Source organism: Dromiciops gliroides, chromosome 2 (assembly GCF_019393635.1).
Source record: "Dromiciops gliroides isolate mDroGli1 chromosome 2, mDroGli1.pri, whole genome shotgun sequence".
In the NCBI taxonomy this organism is placed as follows: Eukaryota; Metazoa; Chordata; class Mammalia; order Microbiotheria; family Microbiotheriidae; genus Dromiciops; species Dromiciops gliroides.
The window spans coordinates 327,664,382-327,680,286 of NC_057862.1; the positions used below are offsets into that span (position 1 = coordinate 327,664,382).

General features: G+C 40.7%; 1 protein-coding gene across 3 annotated transcripts in view; it reads left to right on the plus strand.

The window, feature by feature from the left end:
* The window catches only part of CYFIP2 (cytoplasmic FMR1 interacting protein 2), a 145,092-nt gene that overhangs the window by 98,596 nt on the left and 30,591 nt on the right, over nt 1–15,905 (plus strand). For all 3 annotated transcript variants that reach the window (XM_043982124.1, XM_043982125.1, XM_043982123.1), the window contains 3 exons: nt 2,205–2,348; nt 4,321–4,411; nt 6,001–6,131. In XM_043982124.1, the coding sequence (XP_043838059.1) occupies nt 2,205–2,348; nt 4,321–4,411; nt 6,001–6,131 (366 nt within the window). The remainder of the gene's footprint in view (nt 1–2,204; nt 2,349–4,320; nt 4,412–6,000; nt 6,132–15,905) is intronic.

Here is a 15,905-nt window from a genome sequence, read left to right on the forward strand (position 1 = left end):
GCCTGAGTTCAAATCCGGCCTCAGACACTTGACTCTTACTGGCTGTGGGATCCTGGGCAAGTCACTTAACTCTCATTGCCCTGAAAAAAAAAAAAAGAAAAACATTTTAAGTTAGCTGGCTACATCATCTATGCCATTCCAGATTTGGTTGTTTTCATCATTTCTCTTCCACAAAATTGACTGGTTTGGGGGTTGAATAAAATCATTTGATCAGATGATTTGGTTTTGTATAAGTACCAAATCACCTGTAAAAGAGAAGATTGGCCAACATGATTTTGCAACTTGGTTTCATAAGGTCTCATAATGATGTAGGTACTTGTGTGAATCTTTCCAAAATTCTTTCTTAGAGAAGAAGGGAAAGAAAAAGCAGAAGAAGGAAAAGGCACTTGCTTGTCAGGAAATAAGGGATATTAGGTCTTTGATATTTTGCCTCATAATCAGTTAGAGTTATTTAGAGCAAGATATTCTAATATTTTGATTGCATTACTAGGTACCAGGACAGAAACCAAGAGTTTTTAGTTGTATAAGGGATTTCTTTTAAGGTCTCATATTGCAGATCTCTATTTTTTTAGTAATGAAATAAGATTTTAATTATTTTTTTAAAAAAATAAATACAATCCCATCTTAAAAAGAAAAGAAAACTTCATCAATCATCCAGCTTTTGCTTTATGTCAGTCACTGAGTGCTGCTGAGTTCTGAGGATGCAGAGAGAAAGCAGAAACAGTCTCTGCCCACTGGGAGTTTGCATTCTGGTCAGGGGAGATAACATGCACATAATTAAGTGCATATAAGATGCAGACAGGGTAAATGAAATGGAGCCTTGGAGGATAAAACACTAGGAGTTAGGAGGACTAGCAAGGATGCAGATTTTGAAGTGCCTCTTTCCTGTATTTAGCTATTTATTTATTTATTTGGTTTTAGGTTTTCAAACCTAATGTGAAATTAAAAGCAAAGGAAATTAATTGCATTTGTGACTATAAGATTTATTCATAGAATCAGAATCCTAGAGCTAGAAGAACCTTAGAACATGCAATGGTAGAGCTGGGTTAGGCTTTAGAACATACAATGTTAGAACTAGGAGAACCTTAGAACATGCAGTGTTTGAGCTGGGATCAGTTTTAGAATATATGTTAGAGCTCGAAGGGACTTACAGATAATTGAACTCCACTCCTGAGAGGCCAAGATTACATAGCCTGTAAATTGCAGAGCCAGGTTTAGAACTCACGTCTCCCAACTCCCAGGAGAATACTCTTCCTATTATGTCAAGTTCCCCTAACTATAATAGTAACAAAAGTAGGGACAAAATGTGGTTTCTAGTCCATTGTTCAAATATCCAAGTATTCCCAACCAAGTTCTAGTAAGAGAAATGCTCATAATGAGAGAGAATAGTTTCTACCCCACAACTCAGCTCATAATTGGTCTTGACTTGTCATCAGTGGTAGCTCTATTGAAAGCAAATCCCAAAGGGTATTTATTTTTTTATTTTTTCCAAAGGGTATTTAAAACCAAAACACTTTCCATTATTCTGTAGGGAAACAACTAGCCCTAGAAACCTAGGTGTAAACAGGCCATTCTTATACCACAGATTTGAGAGGCCAAGGAATAGGAAGAGGCTCCTCATGGTGCCAGTAGGCTATTGAAGACAACATGAAGATCTGTGCCTGTGCCTGTGTCTTTTGAGGGGTCAGGCTGAGTTGCTGTAAATGTTTTATTGAACATTACTACCAGGCACAAGCACATTATCTAAGTACCCTTATCCTCTAAAGTGAACTCAAACCTGGGAATCAGCATGTTTAACTAGCCAACTTATAAAATCTGCCTAGAAAATGTTTATGTAGACTTGAAATAAACAGATGTTTATGTTTTAAAAAGATTTTATTGATGCTCTTTTCTTTTTTTCATGAATCCCTTCCTGTTAACTACCTCCCCTCCCGCCCCCAGGATCCTTTCTTGTACCAAATAAGTACAACCAAGTAAGACAAACCAACACTTTGGCCATGTGTGAAAACAAATGCCTTATCCTCCATTTCTGGTATAGCACCTCTTTTCTAAGAGACAGGAGATATATTTCATTTTCACTCTTCTAAAAATAAGGGTTAGTCACATACGCAGATGAATTTTAAAACATAATTCTTCAGGGAAAGAAAAAAATCACCCCATCATTCAGTGCTCCATTCATATTATGCCCATTTCTGTTTTCCCAGCCCCTCAACATCGCCTACAGTCACATCTACAGCTCCTATAGGAATTTTGTGGGGCCACCTCATTTCAAGACAATCTGCAGGCTCCTGGGTTATCAGGGCATTGCCGTGGTGATGGAAGAGCTCCTGAAGATTGTCAAGAGCTTGGTAAGTTCAGGCCTGAGCAAAACCTAGTTTTGCCTTCAGAAGGCTTGAACCGTGTCCACTTTTAGTTTAGTTTTACTAACTTTGAGAGTCTATTTCAATGAATGAACAAAAAAAGTATTTAAGAAGCTTTTACTTTGTACTAAGTGCTGGGGATATAAATTCAATAGTGGAACAGTCTTTGTCCATTAAAAGCTTATATTCTAATAGACTGAGAAAACACATATAAAGGGATGGTGGCCAGGCAAGGATGTTTAGGTCTGGGATGTCACAAGGATGATGAAAAGAACAGTAGCACAGTTAATTGATACATCCTTTCCAGAAGGAATGGTACTGTAGATTTGATTGCAAGTGGTGGAAAATCAACCATTGGGATTTAGGGCTGGCTAGATTTACTAGGTTCTCCTCAAATCAGACAGCTCACTCCAGGAATATACTGGTAACTAACAACCATCACTCTGGGGAAAAATATACCCTCAACATTCACTTATAAGTTTAATCTGTATTATTTAACACTTTCTCAAGTCAAGACAGTGGCCAAAACAATAAATCAACCTCTGATTTATAGCCTTTGCCAATTTCAAAGTATAAGTTCCTGTATTGAAAATTTATGAATCAGCTCTCATCAAGCTGTCTCCAACACATCTCTGGCTTATCCCCAGGAGGGGGTTCTGATTTAAAGGGTTTAGCAGCAGCCACCAGTATTAGGGTAGAAAAGGTGGCCATGGTGAAGAAACTTGGTTCAGCTTCCTCTTTGAGGAAGGAGAGAGGGGAAACCCCCCATGTTCTTGGGCTTAAAGTCCTGAGAGCAGTTAAATGGTCTTTGGCATCACTATAAACATTTGTGTAATGATTGGGGAATATACCAACAAGGTGCATTCTGGATAAGGAAATAAAAATAGCTTCAGAAAGCATCAAGATAAATTCATGGATACTGCATATGTTCCATCATATACCATGTACTGTGCCATGTACAGTACAGCAAAATACAAAAAAAAAAACCCTGCATTTATTAAGTGCATATTATCCACAGAGAATTGTGCTAAGTTCTAGTAGATAGTCAAAGCTTAGATCAGACATATTCCTTGCACTCAAGTAACAAAGCAGAAGTACAAGATAGCAACAAAGATAACAAAAGTAGCCAATAAGTGCATCAAAGGGTTAGAAAATGGTGCTATGTGGAGTACGAGGAGGAAGGTCATTGCCACCCGGGGTCAGGGGAAAGAGCAGGTAGAGAATCATAGAAGACTTCATGGGCAAACAGCATTTCAATTGAGCTGTAAAAGATAGTGAGCAATTCAACAAGCTGAGGGACAGGGAGACCACCCCAGGAATAGGGAACAGTACAAGCAAAGGTATGGGGTCACAGAAGTATGATCAGTGTTGGAAGGGACTTCAAAGGCCATTTAGTCCAACCCAAATCTGAGCAACATAACAACATACCCAGTAGCCTTTGCCTGAAAACTTTGAGTGAGGACAACCCACTACCTCCCAGCGAGGCATCCCATTGCATTTCTGGATGGCTCTAATTGTTAAGAAGCCTTTCCCAACGTCAAGCCTTAAATCTGCCTTTTTGATTTCCATCCATTGCTCCTAGTTCTGCCCTTACAGGGTCAAGGAGAACATGACTAATCCTCTTCCATGTGAGTCATGAGGTATAAGAATTTAGTGCAGTTTAATTGGAACATAGAGTGCAAGAAGGGGATTAATAGAAGGTGAGGTGAGGCTGCAAAGGTATGGTGACACAAGATTGTGGAAAGCCTTAAATGTCAGGCAAAGGAGTCTGTCTCTAGTTTCATGTACTTACAGGGAAAAATACCTAGCCCATACTCAAATCTTTGAGGTTGATATCAAAGTTGCACAACCCTCACCTCTCTGGATATAATGTCAGAGAAAGAACCTTGGTATGAATGGATCTCAAGTCTGACATTTTCTTGTCTTCCCATACTTTCTCTTTTTCATTTTCCTTTGTCAGCTGCAAGGAACCATCCTCCAGTATGTGAAGACGCTGATAGAGGTGATGCCCAAGATATGCAGATTGCCTCGCCATGAATATGGCTCCCCAGGTTAGTGTTGGGGAAGGCATTCAATTTAACAGGCATTTGCTTCATAGCTACTACAAGCCAAAAGGTGCACCAAGAAGTAATACAAAGGCAAAAACAAAATTGTTCTTACCCTCACGGAGCTTACATTCTTCTGGAAGAAGCTCCATTACAGCTCAAGTAGATGTCTTTGGCTAGCTTTCTTTTAGCATGCTAGGCATCAGCATCATGGTGAACATTGGACTAGAATTCAAGAGACTTGGGTCCAAACCGTAGGTCTTGATTTCCATCTACTCTGTATATATCATGTTTATACCTAGTTGCTTAAATGTTGTCTCCCTCATTTGACTGAGCTTCTTGAGGTAAGTTATTCTTTTTGCCTTTCTTATCTCTAGCACTTAGCAGAGTAACTGGTACAATGTAAGCATTTAATAGATGCTTATTGATTGAATAACCAGTTAGAAGTCCTGGAGTAAGTCTCTTACCTCTCTGAACCTCAGTTTCTTCCTCTGTTATTGGCACCAAGGTTAGGGAGGTGCAATTGTAAGTGCCTTGCCTGTGTTCCAGGGTAACTAGGAAGATCAAGATAAGCAGGGGGCTGGACTTGTCATTTCATTGGTAAAGGACCCCCAGATAAGGAAACTCCTACCAATTCAGGTAGACACATCCTCTGTCACTTAGAGTCCCCAGGGGTTGCTTAGAGCACTGGGAGATACTTGTCCAGAGTCACACAGGCAGTATGTATCAGAAGCAGGACTTGAACCCAGGTTTTTCTGACTTTGAACTGGTTCTCCATCCACTATGACAATCTGCCTTCCCTGGTGAAGAGAAAACAAAATAGTGAATATAGAAGTGTTTAGAAAAATGCAATAGGATGAATAATAATAATAATAATAATAATAATAATAATAATTAGGGGCATTAGGGGCAGCTAGGTAGATAGAGCACTGGATCTGGAGTCAGGAAGACCTGAGTTCAAATTCTACCTCAAATACTTACTAGCTGTGTGACCCTTGGCAAGTCACTTGACCCTCTATTTGCCTCAGTTTCCTCATCTATAAAATGGATCTACCTCCTAGAATTGTGAGAATCAAATGAGATAATAATTGTAAAGCACTTAGCACAGTGCCTGGTACATAGTGAACACTTAGTTCTTGTTGTTATTGTTATTACTCACCAATCCATCAGACCTTTACCTTCACACTCCCAGAAAGCCAGCTAGGACACAGAGGCTTTTATCACTCCACTACTGTGCAGGCAAATAACTACCTCCTTCCATCCTGATATCCAGTGTCCAGGAGAAGGAGTGGGGCAGGGACCATGGCTGGGCCTACTGCGCACAGGCAGGAGGAGATTATATAGGAGGTTGGAATGAAAGATTTCCCTGCAGTGAGAAACCCAATTTTCGCTTGGGTTTTCTTCTTGTGGATTGTGAATTGTGGATTAGGAGCCAAGCAATTTTACCCGCCTCAGTAGAGGTTAGGACAGGTCATCAAGGATGTATCTTGGGCACCCAGATTTCATTTCTTTACATCTCTGAAGCTCACTCAGGGTTTCAGGCCAAAGAAGCCAGCTGGGAGCTCTCTGATGATCTGTCTCCTCTGTCTCCCTAGGGATCTTGGAGTTTTTCCATCACCAGCTGAAGGACATCATTGAGTACGCAGAACTCAAGACTGACGTGTTCCAGAGCCTGAGGGAAGTGGGCAATGCCATTCTCTTCTGCCTCCTCATAGAGCAAGCTCTGGTAAGGCCTGAGGCTTCATTCCTCATGTCAGTTCACACATTTGAATTTTATCTTAGCTCATCTCCCCGTGCTTTTTGTTAAAAAAGGGTACCACCCCCAAAGTTTGGATCCATTTTTATCTGTTTCCCCTAATTCCCCACTTTGGTCTTTGTTGCTTTGTGCTTAGAAATAAAGTAGGGGAAGGGCAGCTAGGTGGCGCAGTGGATAGAGCACCAGCCCTGGATGCAGGAGGATTTGAGTTCAAATCTGACCTCAGATACTTAACACTTACTAGCTGTGTGACCCTGGGCAAGTCACTTAACCCCAAATGCCTCACAAAAAGAAAGAAAGTAGGGGAAAGTCCATGGAGGCAATTTGTAACGTCCTTGAGTTAACCTAGGGTGTTTCAGAGTGTCTCCTGACCAAGGAGGCGGGGGATTCTTAGCAGAAATCAATCAACGAGCATTTATTAAGTACCTACTGTGTGCCACACACCATGTCAGGTTCAGGGGATACAAAAACCAAAATGAAAACGTCCTTCCCCTCAGGGTGCTTACACTCTCTCATGGGACATGCTCACACATACACACACTCAGAGCTAATGATTCTGTGAATCAGAAATGAAGAAGGAGTGTCTTCCAGACATGGGGAACAGTGTGTGCAAGGTATGGAAGTGGAAAACCAATGGTCCTATGGGAGGAATAACAATAGGGTCAGTTTGACTGTTTACAGAGTGTGTAAAAGGAAACAAAGGGTAATAGGTCTAAAAAGTAGTCAACGGCCAGGTTGTGAAGGGCTTCCCATGCTGGAAGAGTTTGCATTTGATCTAGAAGCCACAGCAGGCCTGGGATGCGGTCAGACCTGTGCTTTAGGAATATCCATTTGGCCTCCACATGGAGGACAAATTGAAAAGGGAGAAGAATGGAGTCAGGGAGATCAATCAGAAAGTCATTGCAGGTGTCCACCTACTAAAAGGGTAGCCACATGAGTGGAATGAAAGGGACGTGTGCAAGAGATGTCAGGGAGGTAGAATCAGTAAGACTTGGTAACTGAATGGAGGAAGTGAGAAGTGATGGATGAGTGAGTACACCAGACTCTAAGTCAGGAGATCTGAGTTCCAGGTTTTTTTTTGGGGGGGTGGGGGAGGCAATGGGGGTTAAGTGACTTGCCCCATGTCACACAGCTACTAAGTGTCAAGTGTCTGAGGCCGGATTTGAACTCAGGTCCTCCTGACTCCAGAGCTGGTGTTCTATTCTATTATGACACCTTGCTGCCCCTGGACTCCAGTTCTAACTTTACTACTAGTTACCTCTGTGACCGTGGAGAAGTTACATGACTTCTCTGGATCTTAGTTTCTTTTTTTCTTTCTTCCTTTTGTTTTTTGGTGAGGCAATTGGGGTTAAGTGACTTTCCCAGGGTCACACAGCTACTAAGTGTCAAGTGTCTGAGGCCAGATTTGAACCCAGGTCCTTCTGACTCCAGGCCCGGTGCTCTATCCACTGCACCACCTAGCTGCCCCCATGGACCTTAGTTTCTTCATCTGTCAAATGAAGGAGTTGAATTAGAGGGTCTCAAAAGTCTCTGCCTGCCCTAAAATTTTTTTTTTTAATTTCTGTGAAAGGAGAATGGCTTTGCTCTTCCAACTCCTCTCTAGGGAGATAGTGCCGGCTTCCTCCTCCTTTAATGGACACTTGAGACGGCTCATTGTTCCTTTTAGTGGTGCCAGGTTTTAAGCACCATTGAGTGGCCTTCTGTTACCATGGTGACCCCTCCTCCGAAGCAGCTGGTGGGGAAGGTTGGAAAGACAGCCCAAGGCCTTGGAAAGATAAAAGCCCCCGATGGGGAAATGCACTGAAGCTTCTATTTCTGTATCTCATTTTATCCCCTTTTGCTGACCTTTAATTAGGAGCCTTGATTCAGAAATCATCTATCAAGTTTCCACTTACTGCCCCAAGGGAGGGCCAATTTTCAGCAAAGTAGAAATGAATGGGTATTGATCAGGAAGGGAAAATCTTTTCACTCAGACTGACTCACCTCAATCTGCTTAATCATCATGTGTCTCACAAAGGACACACACAAGGAATCAGAGGATGTTAAAGGGTAAGAAATCTGTGATTGCCTAAGCCTGGCCCTTTCATTTTGCTGAGGAAAAAACCAAGGACTAGAGAGAGTTTTCTAAGGTCACTCAGGTAATTATGACGGAACCGGGGCAAGAGCCTCAGCTTCCTCTCTCCTTGATTATTTTGATGGCTACTGCAGTTTTAAGTCTTTGGAGAAGAGAATTGAAAACAAGGGCAAGTATTATCTAGGGCTGTTTACTTCTCTTTCTGCTGTGAACACACTCAGAAAATTGTCAGTTGCTGAAGCAGGTAAGTAGGAACTTCTCTGAGACAAAAACTGGGTATGAAGTTGGGAGCCAATGAGGTTACTGGAGTATAGTAATTCAGGAAGGCAGATTAACTCATGATCATAATATCATAGCTCTGGAATAGCTACTACTCCATTTACCTCAATTTACCCATCTGCAAAATGCTGAGTTATGCTATCAGATGTGGTCAGTGTCTGATGGTTTTTCAGTCAGTGGTATGTTGGTCATTGTTTAACATTTTTCAGGGTGGGGGGGAATGTGTGAGTCACAAACATTTTAAAATTTAACCTGGATTATTAACATTTTCTCCACCACCTTCTTAAGCCTCGACAATGAACAAAACAATAAATCCAGCCCTGATTTAGAGCATTGGCTGATTTCTGAGATGTAACTGCTCACCCTGAAAAGTTAACAGTTTTCCAGTAAGAGCTGGCTTTAGTATATACCCCTGGTTTTGCTTAATTATTTTTCTCTTACAAGGGAAGGCTCATGGGGAACAGGAAATATCTTTGGAGATGACTGATGGAAAAACTAAAGGCATTCATAAAATCTTTTGTTTCTAAGAAAAATTAAATTAAATTAAATGAAGGATGGACCAGATGACCTTTGGGGGTCCTTCCAGCTTTAATAGCTTTGTGCTTCTAATTGTTCCAGTCAATCAACAGCATTTATCAATCAACTCTCTGGAGGTCTTTTTTTTTAGACCAGGTGCTGGTTAGCATCGTCTACAATGCCCCCTATTCAAGGAGTGCCAGAGGGAATAGTCATTAAGAAGCAAATCAGTTAAGACTATTGGCAATCTAAAGTTTTCCAGCTCCCTCAAAACCAGGGGCGATGTTTGAGTCAATGCCATGTTGGTTATACCGGCACAGGCCAGAAGGGGTCAGCTTCCAGCCGGCTTTCCATGATCACACTGGAGCTGGAAGGGACCGTCCAGATGATCTAATCCAACCCTCTCCTTTTACAGTAGATAAAACCGCAACCTAGAGAGGGAAAATGATTGGTTCAAGGGCACATAGTAAGTAGCAAAACTGGGATTTGAGTCTTGGATCTGTTGATAATCCTAGGTGCTGTTCTCTGCTGACTCCATACCCAGAATTCTTGTAGCTATGCTCGATGCTTCTACTCACCCCCAGAAAGCTTCTTCTTCTTGTTGTTTTAGTTGCTCAGTTGTGTCCAATTCTTCATGACCTCACTTGGGGTTTTCTTGGCAAAGATACTGGAGTAGTTTGCCATTGCCTTCTCCAGCTCATTTTGTAGATGAGGAAACCAAGGCAAATAGGGTTAAGTGACTTGCCCAGGGTCACATAGCTAGTAAGTGCCTGAGGCCAGATCTGAACTCAGGAAGATGAGTCTCCTTGGCCTGGCACTCTATCTACTGTGCCACATAGTTTCCTATAGAAATCTTCTACCCCCATCCCCAACATGCCCAGTAATTAATAACCACTTGGGCCAATTAACAGCAACAACAACTATAACAATAACCAGCCTAATCGGTAAAGGTGATTTAAGTGTAAACTTTTCAATTTAGGTAATCCCAGGTAGATGCAGAGACTAGCATTGGAGATAGTTGTTTCTGTCACCATAGATCTTCACAAAGAGATTGGAAGGTCATTTGCCCAGGATATCATAAAGTATGTTCATCCATCAGACTGAATGATAAAAGAACACCCTTCCAGCACTGAAATTCTAGCATTTGAGTCTTCTGATCACACTGTCCTTGGTTTGCGTGCCTCTCTCTTCAGGCCACCACATCCCACTCTGTTCTTAAACTTCTCTCTAGTTGCCCAACCAGATTCTAGATTTTTTTTTCTTGGTCCAGGATTTCTTGGTTACTTCTGAGAAATCCATTCTGTTCTTAGCCTAAGATTTTTGCAACAAAACTTTTCTTGGTGTTGTAGCTTTCTTCCTTCTAATTTCTTATAGTTATGTTTCTGGTTCAGATACCTATAATCACCATTCTTTAAACACAGGAGAACACTGAGACAAAGAAACTCCTTGGTTTATCCAAATCCCAGAGATATCAGATACAAGACAGAAACACAAATATGTATGAGAGATCACACTTTCGGGCAGACTCAATGCAGGAAAATTCACTGTTGTCTCTGACAGAATCAGTCCTTAAAACCTGTCCTTCTGCATCATTCAGAGAACTCATTTTATGACTTTTGCAAAATAGTAGCTAATCAGGAAGCCTGACTACAGGTAAGGAATTCAGATTTCATGGACTTTCCTATTCCTGAAATGCTTTTAAAGATGGGGTGCTGTGGTCAAAACATTTGGGAACTGGTAACATAATGAAAGGCAACCTTGTTATATAGAATCATATTAGGAGTATTATAGGCATCATGGGAGAGGTGGATTTAGAGAGCTGTTTTCAGAGCTAAAAAGACCTGGATTTAAATCTCAGACATTGACACATACTGACCCCAGGCTTACATTCTCAGAGCCCCATGGAATTCTGAGAAACTATCAAATGCAGATGGGGTGCTGATCTGCCCTAGCAAAACATTCTCTCACCCAGGTGTTCCCTCTACCAGTGACACTATGGGACAGGTCTATCCCTATACCAGAGTACTGGATTGGGAGTCAAAAGACTTCCTAACTATGTGACCTTGATAGACCTCCATTTACTCCTCTGTAACATGAGGAATTAAACTAGAGGATTTTTAAGGTCTCTTTTAGTTCTAATAACCCATGATTCTATGTTATTACCATTTATTCTTCTCTGTGGGGATGGAACCATGCCAAAACTTTTGGCAGATAATTCTAACTATTTACAATATCAATTCCAAAAAATATAATTTTTTTAACCGACAAATGCTGACATGTACTTAACTCGTAAAAATTTTTTGTCTTAAAGATCAGAAGTAAAATGACTTTAGATAATGCTATTAGATTAATATGCTGATGTATAATGATGATTTCCTTTACAAAATGTCATGTACTTTCATTCAAGCGTCAAATAGTTATTAAGCATCTAGTTGACAATAATTCCCCGCCCCCCCCCCCTGCTTATTCTGCCCTGGTCAGATGGCTTCTGGAGCATTGTGTTCAGTTCTGGATGACTTCATTTAGGAAGGACATGGTAAAGTTGGAGAGGAACCAGAGGCAGGCAACTAGACTGGCAAAGGGCCTTGAATCCATGTCTTGTTATTATTGTTAGTCCTTTGTTCTCAAAGAGGACCAATGACATCAGGGGACCAATGACTGAGTTTCGAGTGAATTGGATTTAAGTGAGGCAGATTATTAAAGGAAGATCAAACAACCTGGAGGAAAGAAGACTCAGGGGAAATTTCCCTAAGAGTTAGATTGGCCCCAAATAAAATGGGCTCCTTCAGGTTATAGATCATAGCCCTTGACCTGGAAGAAATGTAGAAGTATTCTAGACTAACTCATTTTATCTTGAAATTTTTTTTTTAACTTCTTTTGGGTCCTGGGTATCCTAGATCAAAGCTTCTTAAACTGTGGGATATGGGGTCGAGTAACTCAATGTGAGGGTCATGGAAAATTTGGCAACAGTAAAAGGTTATGTATCCCTATTTTATATACCTATATACATACCTTTGGGTAAAGTAAAAATATCTTGGACAAAAAGGGGTTGTGAGTGGAAAAAGTTTAAGAAGCCCTGTCCTAGACCATAGAGACAGCTGACATTGCTTTATCTTTGATGCATAATTTCTGTTTTGGAGAAGTTTTGAGAGGTCCAAGGGAATCAGAGAAAATGACCGGTCCCCCAGCTTGTTGATCACATGACCCAGAAGTCCCTAACTCATTTTCTCTTGAAGGATGTGTTTAGCAATGGAAAAGAGAAGACTTAGTAGGGACACAATAGCCCTGTTCAAAAATTTAAAAGATTGTTATGCTGAAAAGGGATTAGTCTATTTTGTTGACCTCAGAGGACAGAACCAGGAACATTGTGTAAAAGTTGCAAAGGAGTAAATTTATGTCTAATGTTGGGAAAACTTCTTAACAAGTAGGGCTTTCCAGAAGGCAACAAGTATTTCTTAAATACCTACTATGTTCCAGGGACCCTATTAAGTGGAAGGGGCCAAAAAACACAAGCAAAAACCATATGTGCCCCAAGGAGCTTACAATCTAATAGAGAAAATGTGTAAACAACTATATACAAACTAGATATTTACACAGGAAAAATTCGAGATACTGTCAGAAGAAAAGGCATTATTAGCCTTAAGGGGAACTAGGAAAGGCTTTTTTCAAAAGGTGGGATTTTTAGCTAAGACTCCATGAAAGTCAGGGGAGCTAGGAGGCAGAAATGAGAGGGGGAACATGCCAGGGGTAGGGGCCATCCAGTGAAAATGCATGGTCAGGAGATGGAGTGTCTTGTGTGAGGAACGGCAAGAAAGCCATTGGACTCTTGGGAAGTCTTCAAGCAGAGGCTAGACAACCACTGGCCAGGTATGTGATAGGAGGGAATCCTTTCAAGTATGAGTTCCACCAGGTGACTGCTGATGTCCCTTCCATCTCTCAAATCCTGCGATTCTGTAAAACTTAAGACTTGAGAAGTTAAGAGATTTGCCCTCCATTGTCACTGGGGGCAGTAAGTGGCAGAGCCAATATTCAAACTCAGGCCCTGTGAATCCCACTTCAAGCTCCTTTTTTACTGCACCATGAAATGGTGGGATTCCCCATCCCTTCTACTGAAGGTTTTTAAGGAGAGAGCAACTCAGTGACCATTTGTTGGGTGTGTTCTACTATGTCTTCCTTTTAGCTGTGGATTGAATGGAGCTTTCTAACTCTACAATTCTGTGATTCTTCTTTTATATTAGGAGTACTAAGTTCTATGAGAGGATGAGAGGGCAGATTCCACTACTGCTGGGAAGATCATTCTCTCTCTCTTTTTTGGTGAGGCAATTGGGGTTAAGTGACTTGCCCCAGGTCACATAGCTAGTATTAAGTGTCTGAGGCTGGATTTGAACTCATGTCCTCCTGAATCCAGGGCCGGTGCTCTATCCACTGTGGATATGCTGAAAAGGGATTAGTCTATTTTGTTGACCTCAGAGGACAGAACCAGGATCATTGTGTAAAAGTTGCAAAGGAGTAAATTTATGTCTAATGTTGGGAAAACTTCTTAACAAGTAGGGCTTGTCCTATCCACACCTAGCTGCCCTGGGAAGATCATTCTTAAATTCAATTTATTATTTTTTTCTATCTGAAAAGGCATTTGCCCCCCTGAAGGCCCACATTGTACCCATTCTTTACTCTGGCCTTTGGAAAAATGCAAACTCAAACCTGGCCTTATTACATTCTGGAGAAGATAGTGAGGTTTACATCTTATTAGTAAGCTGGGTAAAGCATTGGCACTCCCTATATTGATTATTCAATGTGTGGGGACCAATTTTTAATTGGGGAGTGCTAGCTAAGCGGCTCGCTCCAATATTGGGGCAAGGAAGAGACCGGCAGCCTCCCTCAAAACAGAACAAGATTTATTTTAACAAGAATGAACTTAAAAAAACACAAACAGGATCAGTAGGATCAAGGGAAAGGAAATAAAATGGGGAAAGGGAAATTATAATACCTGAAAAAAAAATACCACTGTCCAGGAATCAGCTGAAAATACGCAGCAGAACACCTGTCACTTTCCAGCTTCCACCTAGAATGCCTAATTCTCCTCCCCCAAACCTAGAAACACCCCACACAGTCCCAGCCAATGGGATGGCCTCTCTGACAGTCATGTGACTGCCCTCACTAGGCTTCCAATCATTTTAATTTTGCCAGGCCCATGTAGGCGTCGTCAAGTGGTGATGACATGAGGTGCTAGAGCCCTGGCAGCGGCTACAACCAGTGGGTGGAGCATGGTGCGGTTTGCGGAGCCCCAGACCAGTGCGGGCCAAGGCATAAAAACCTCAAATAACAATTAATTCTTTACATTTGATTATAGATTGTGCAATTAGGGTTACAGAATAGGAGGGTTTCAGGTCTATTAGGGGCACCTTTGATTGTAGAAGTCAGATTTTTTTCTCTGACAGCAAAATGTGCTTTTGGTCACCTAGAACATTAACCTACCATTCAACCTTTATAATTTATCCTGTTTTCAGAGAGACATTTCCCTTAGTCTTTCTTAATCCCCTAAATATCCATTTTCATACGGAATCATGAGTATTGTGGTCAATGAGAAAGCTAAGCATTGATATACAATCCTTTCTATTCACATAAGTACTTTCTGACCATTTTCATTCATTTAGCATTATTTAAGTGTGTGACTAATAAACAGGAGTCCCTTTAAGTGTTTGTTTTTGGGTTGTTGGATTGTTTTTTTTTTTTCATAGAGGTACCAATTAGGTCCAATTAAAAAACCTCAACAGGTTATTTTGGGGGAAAATGGTAACTAAGTAGGAGCAGGAGGAAATTTACAAGCAGAGGGAGGAGAGGAATAGGAAAGTAAGGACATTATGTTTTCTTTGTCCAGATATTTATTGCTCTTTGGAAGATTTGTTCCCCATAATATATGCTCCAGAGCTATTAATGACTTAGGTTTGGGGTTTGTTGGTTTGCTTTTTTTTTGGGGGGTGGCTTTAATTTGTAAGGCAATCTGCCAACTTACAACTCGGCATCTATTATAATTCCAACCATCCATTTGATTTACTACAAGAGTATGAAAAGGGGGAAAAAATCCTGCATGTTTTCAAGCCCTAATTAGAAAAATATCATAGAGACTTCTTTCCAAAATTAGGTCATAAGGGCTAACATATGTCACCCTGACTCAGTGGGCTGCAGTGTGATCTTTCTGTCCTTAGCTTTTCTGTCTCTAAGCCTCTTTCCTTTTTTCACTTAAACTATTTAGTAATTTATTTTTTCCCAATTACATGTAAAAACAATTTTTAACATTCATTTTAAAAACTTTGAGTTACAAATTCTCTCCCTTCCTCCCCACTCCACCCCACATTGAGAAGGCAAGCAATTCAATACGTTATACATCTATAGTCATGCAAAACATTTCCATATTAGTCATGTTGTGAAAGAAAACATAGACAAAAAATTCAAAACAATAAAGAAAGTTTAAAAATATGCTTCAATCTGTATTGAGATACCATCAGTTCTTTCTCTGGGGATTGGATAGCATTTTCCATACTAAGTCCTTTAGAGTTGTTTTGAATCATTGTATTGCTGAGAATAGTGAAATAATTCACAGCTGCTCATCTTATAATATTGCTGTTACTTTGTACATAGAACATTTCACTTTGCATCAATTCATGTAAGTCTTTTCAGATTTTTCTGAGAGCATCCTGCCCATCATTTCTTACAGCACAATAGTAATCACGTGCCACAATTTGTTCAGCCATTCCCCAATTGATGGCCACCCCTTCAATTTCAAATTATTTGCTACCAGAAAGAGCTACTATAAGTATTTTGGTACCTATAGGTCCTTTTCCTTTTTGTTTTTTATCTCTTTTTGGATATAGAAC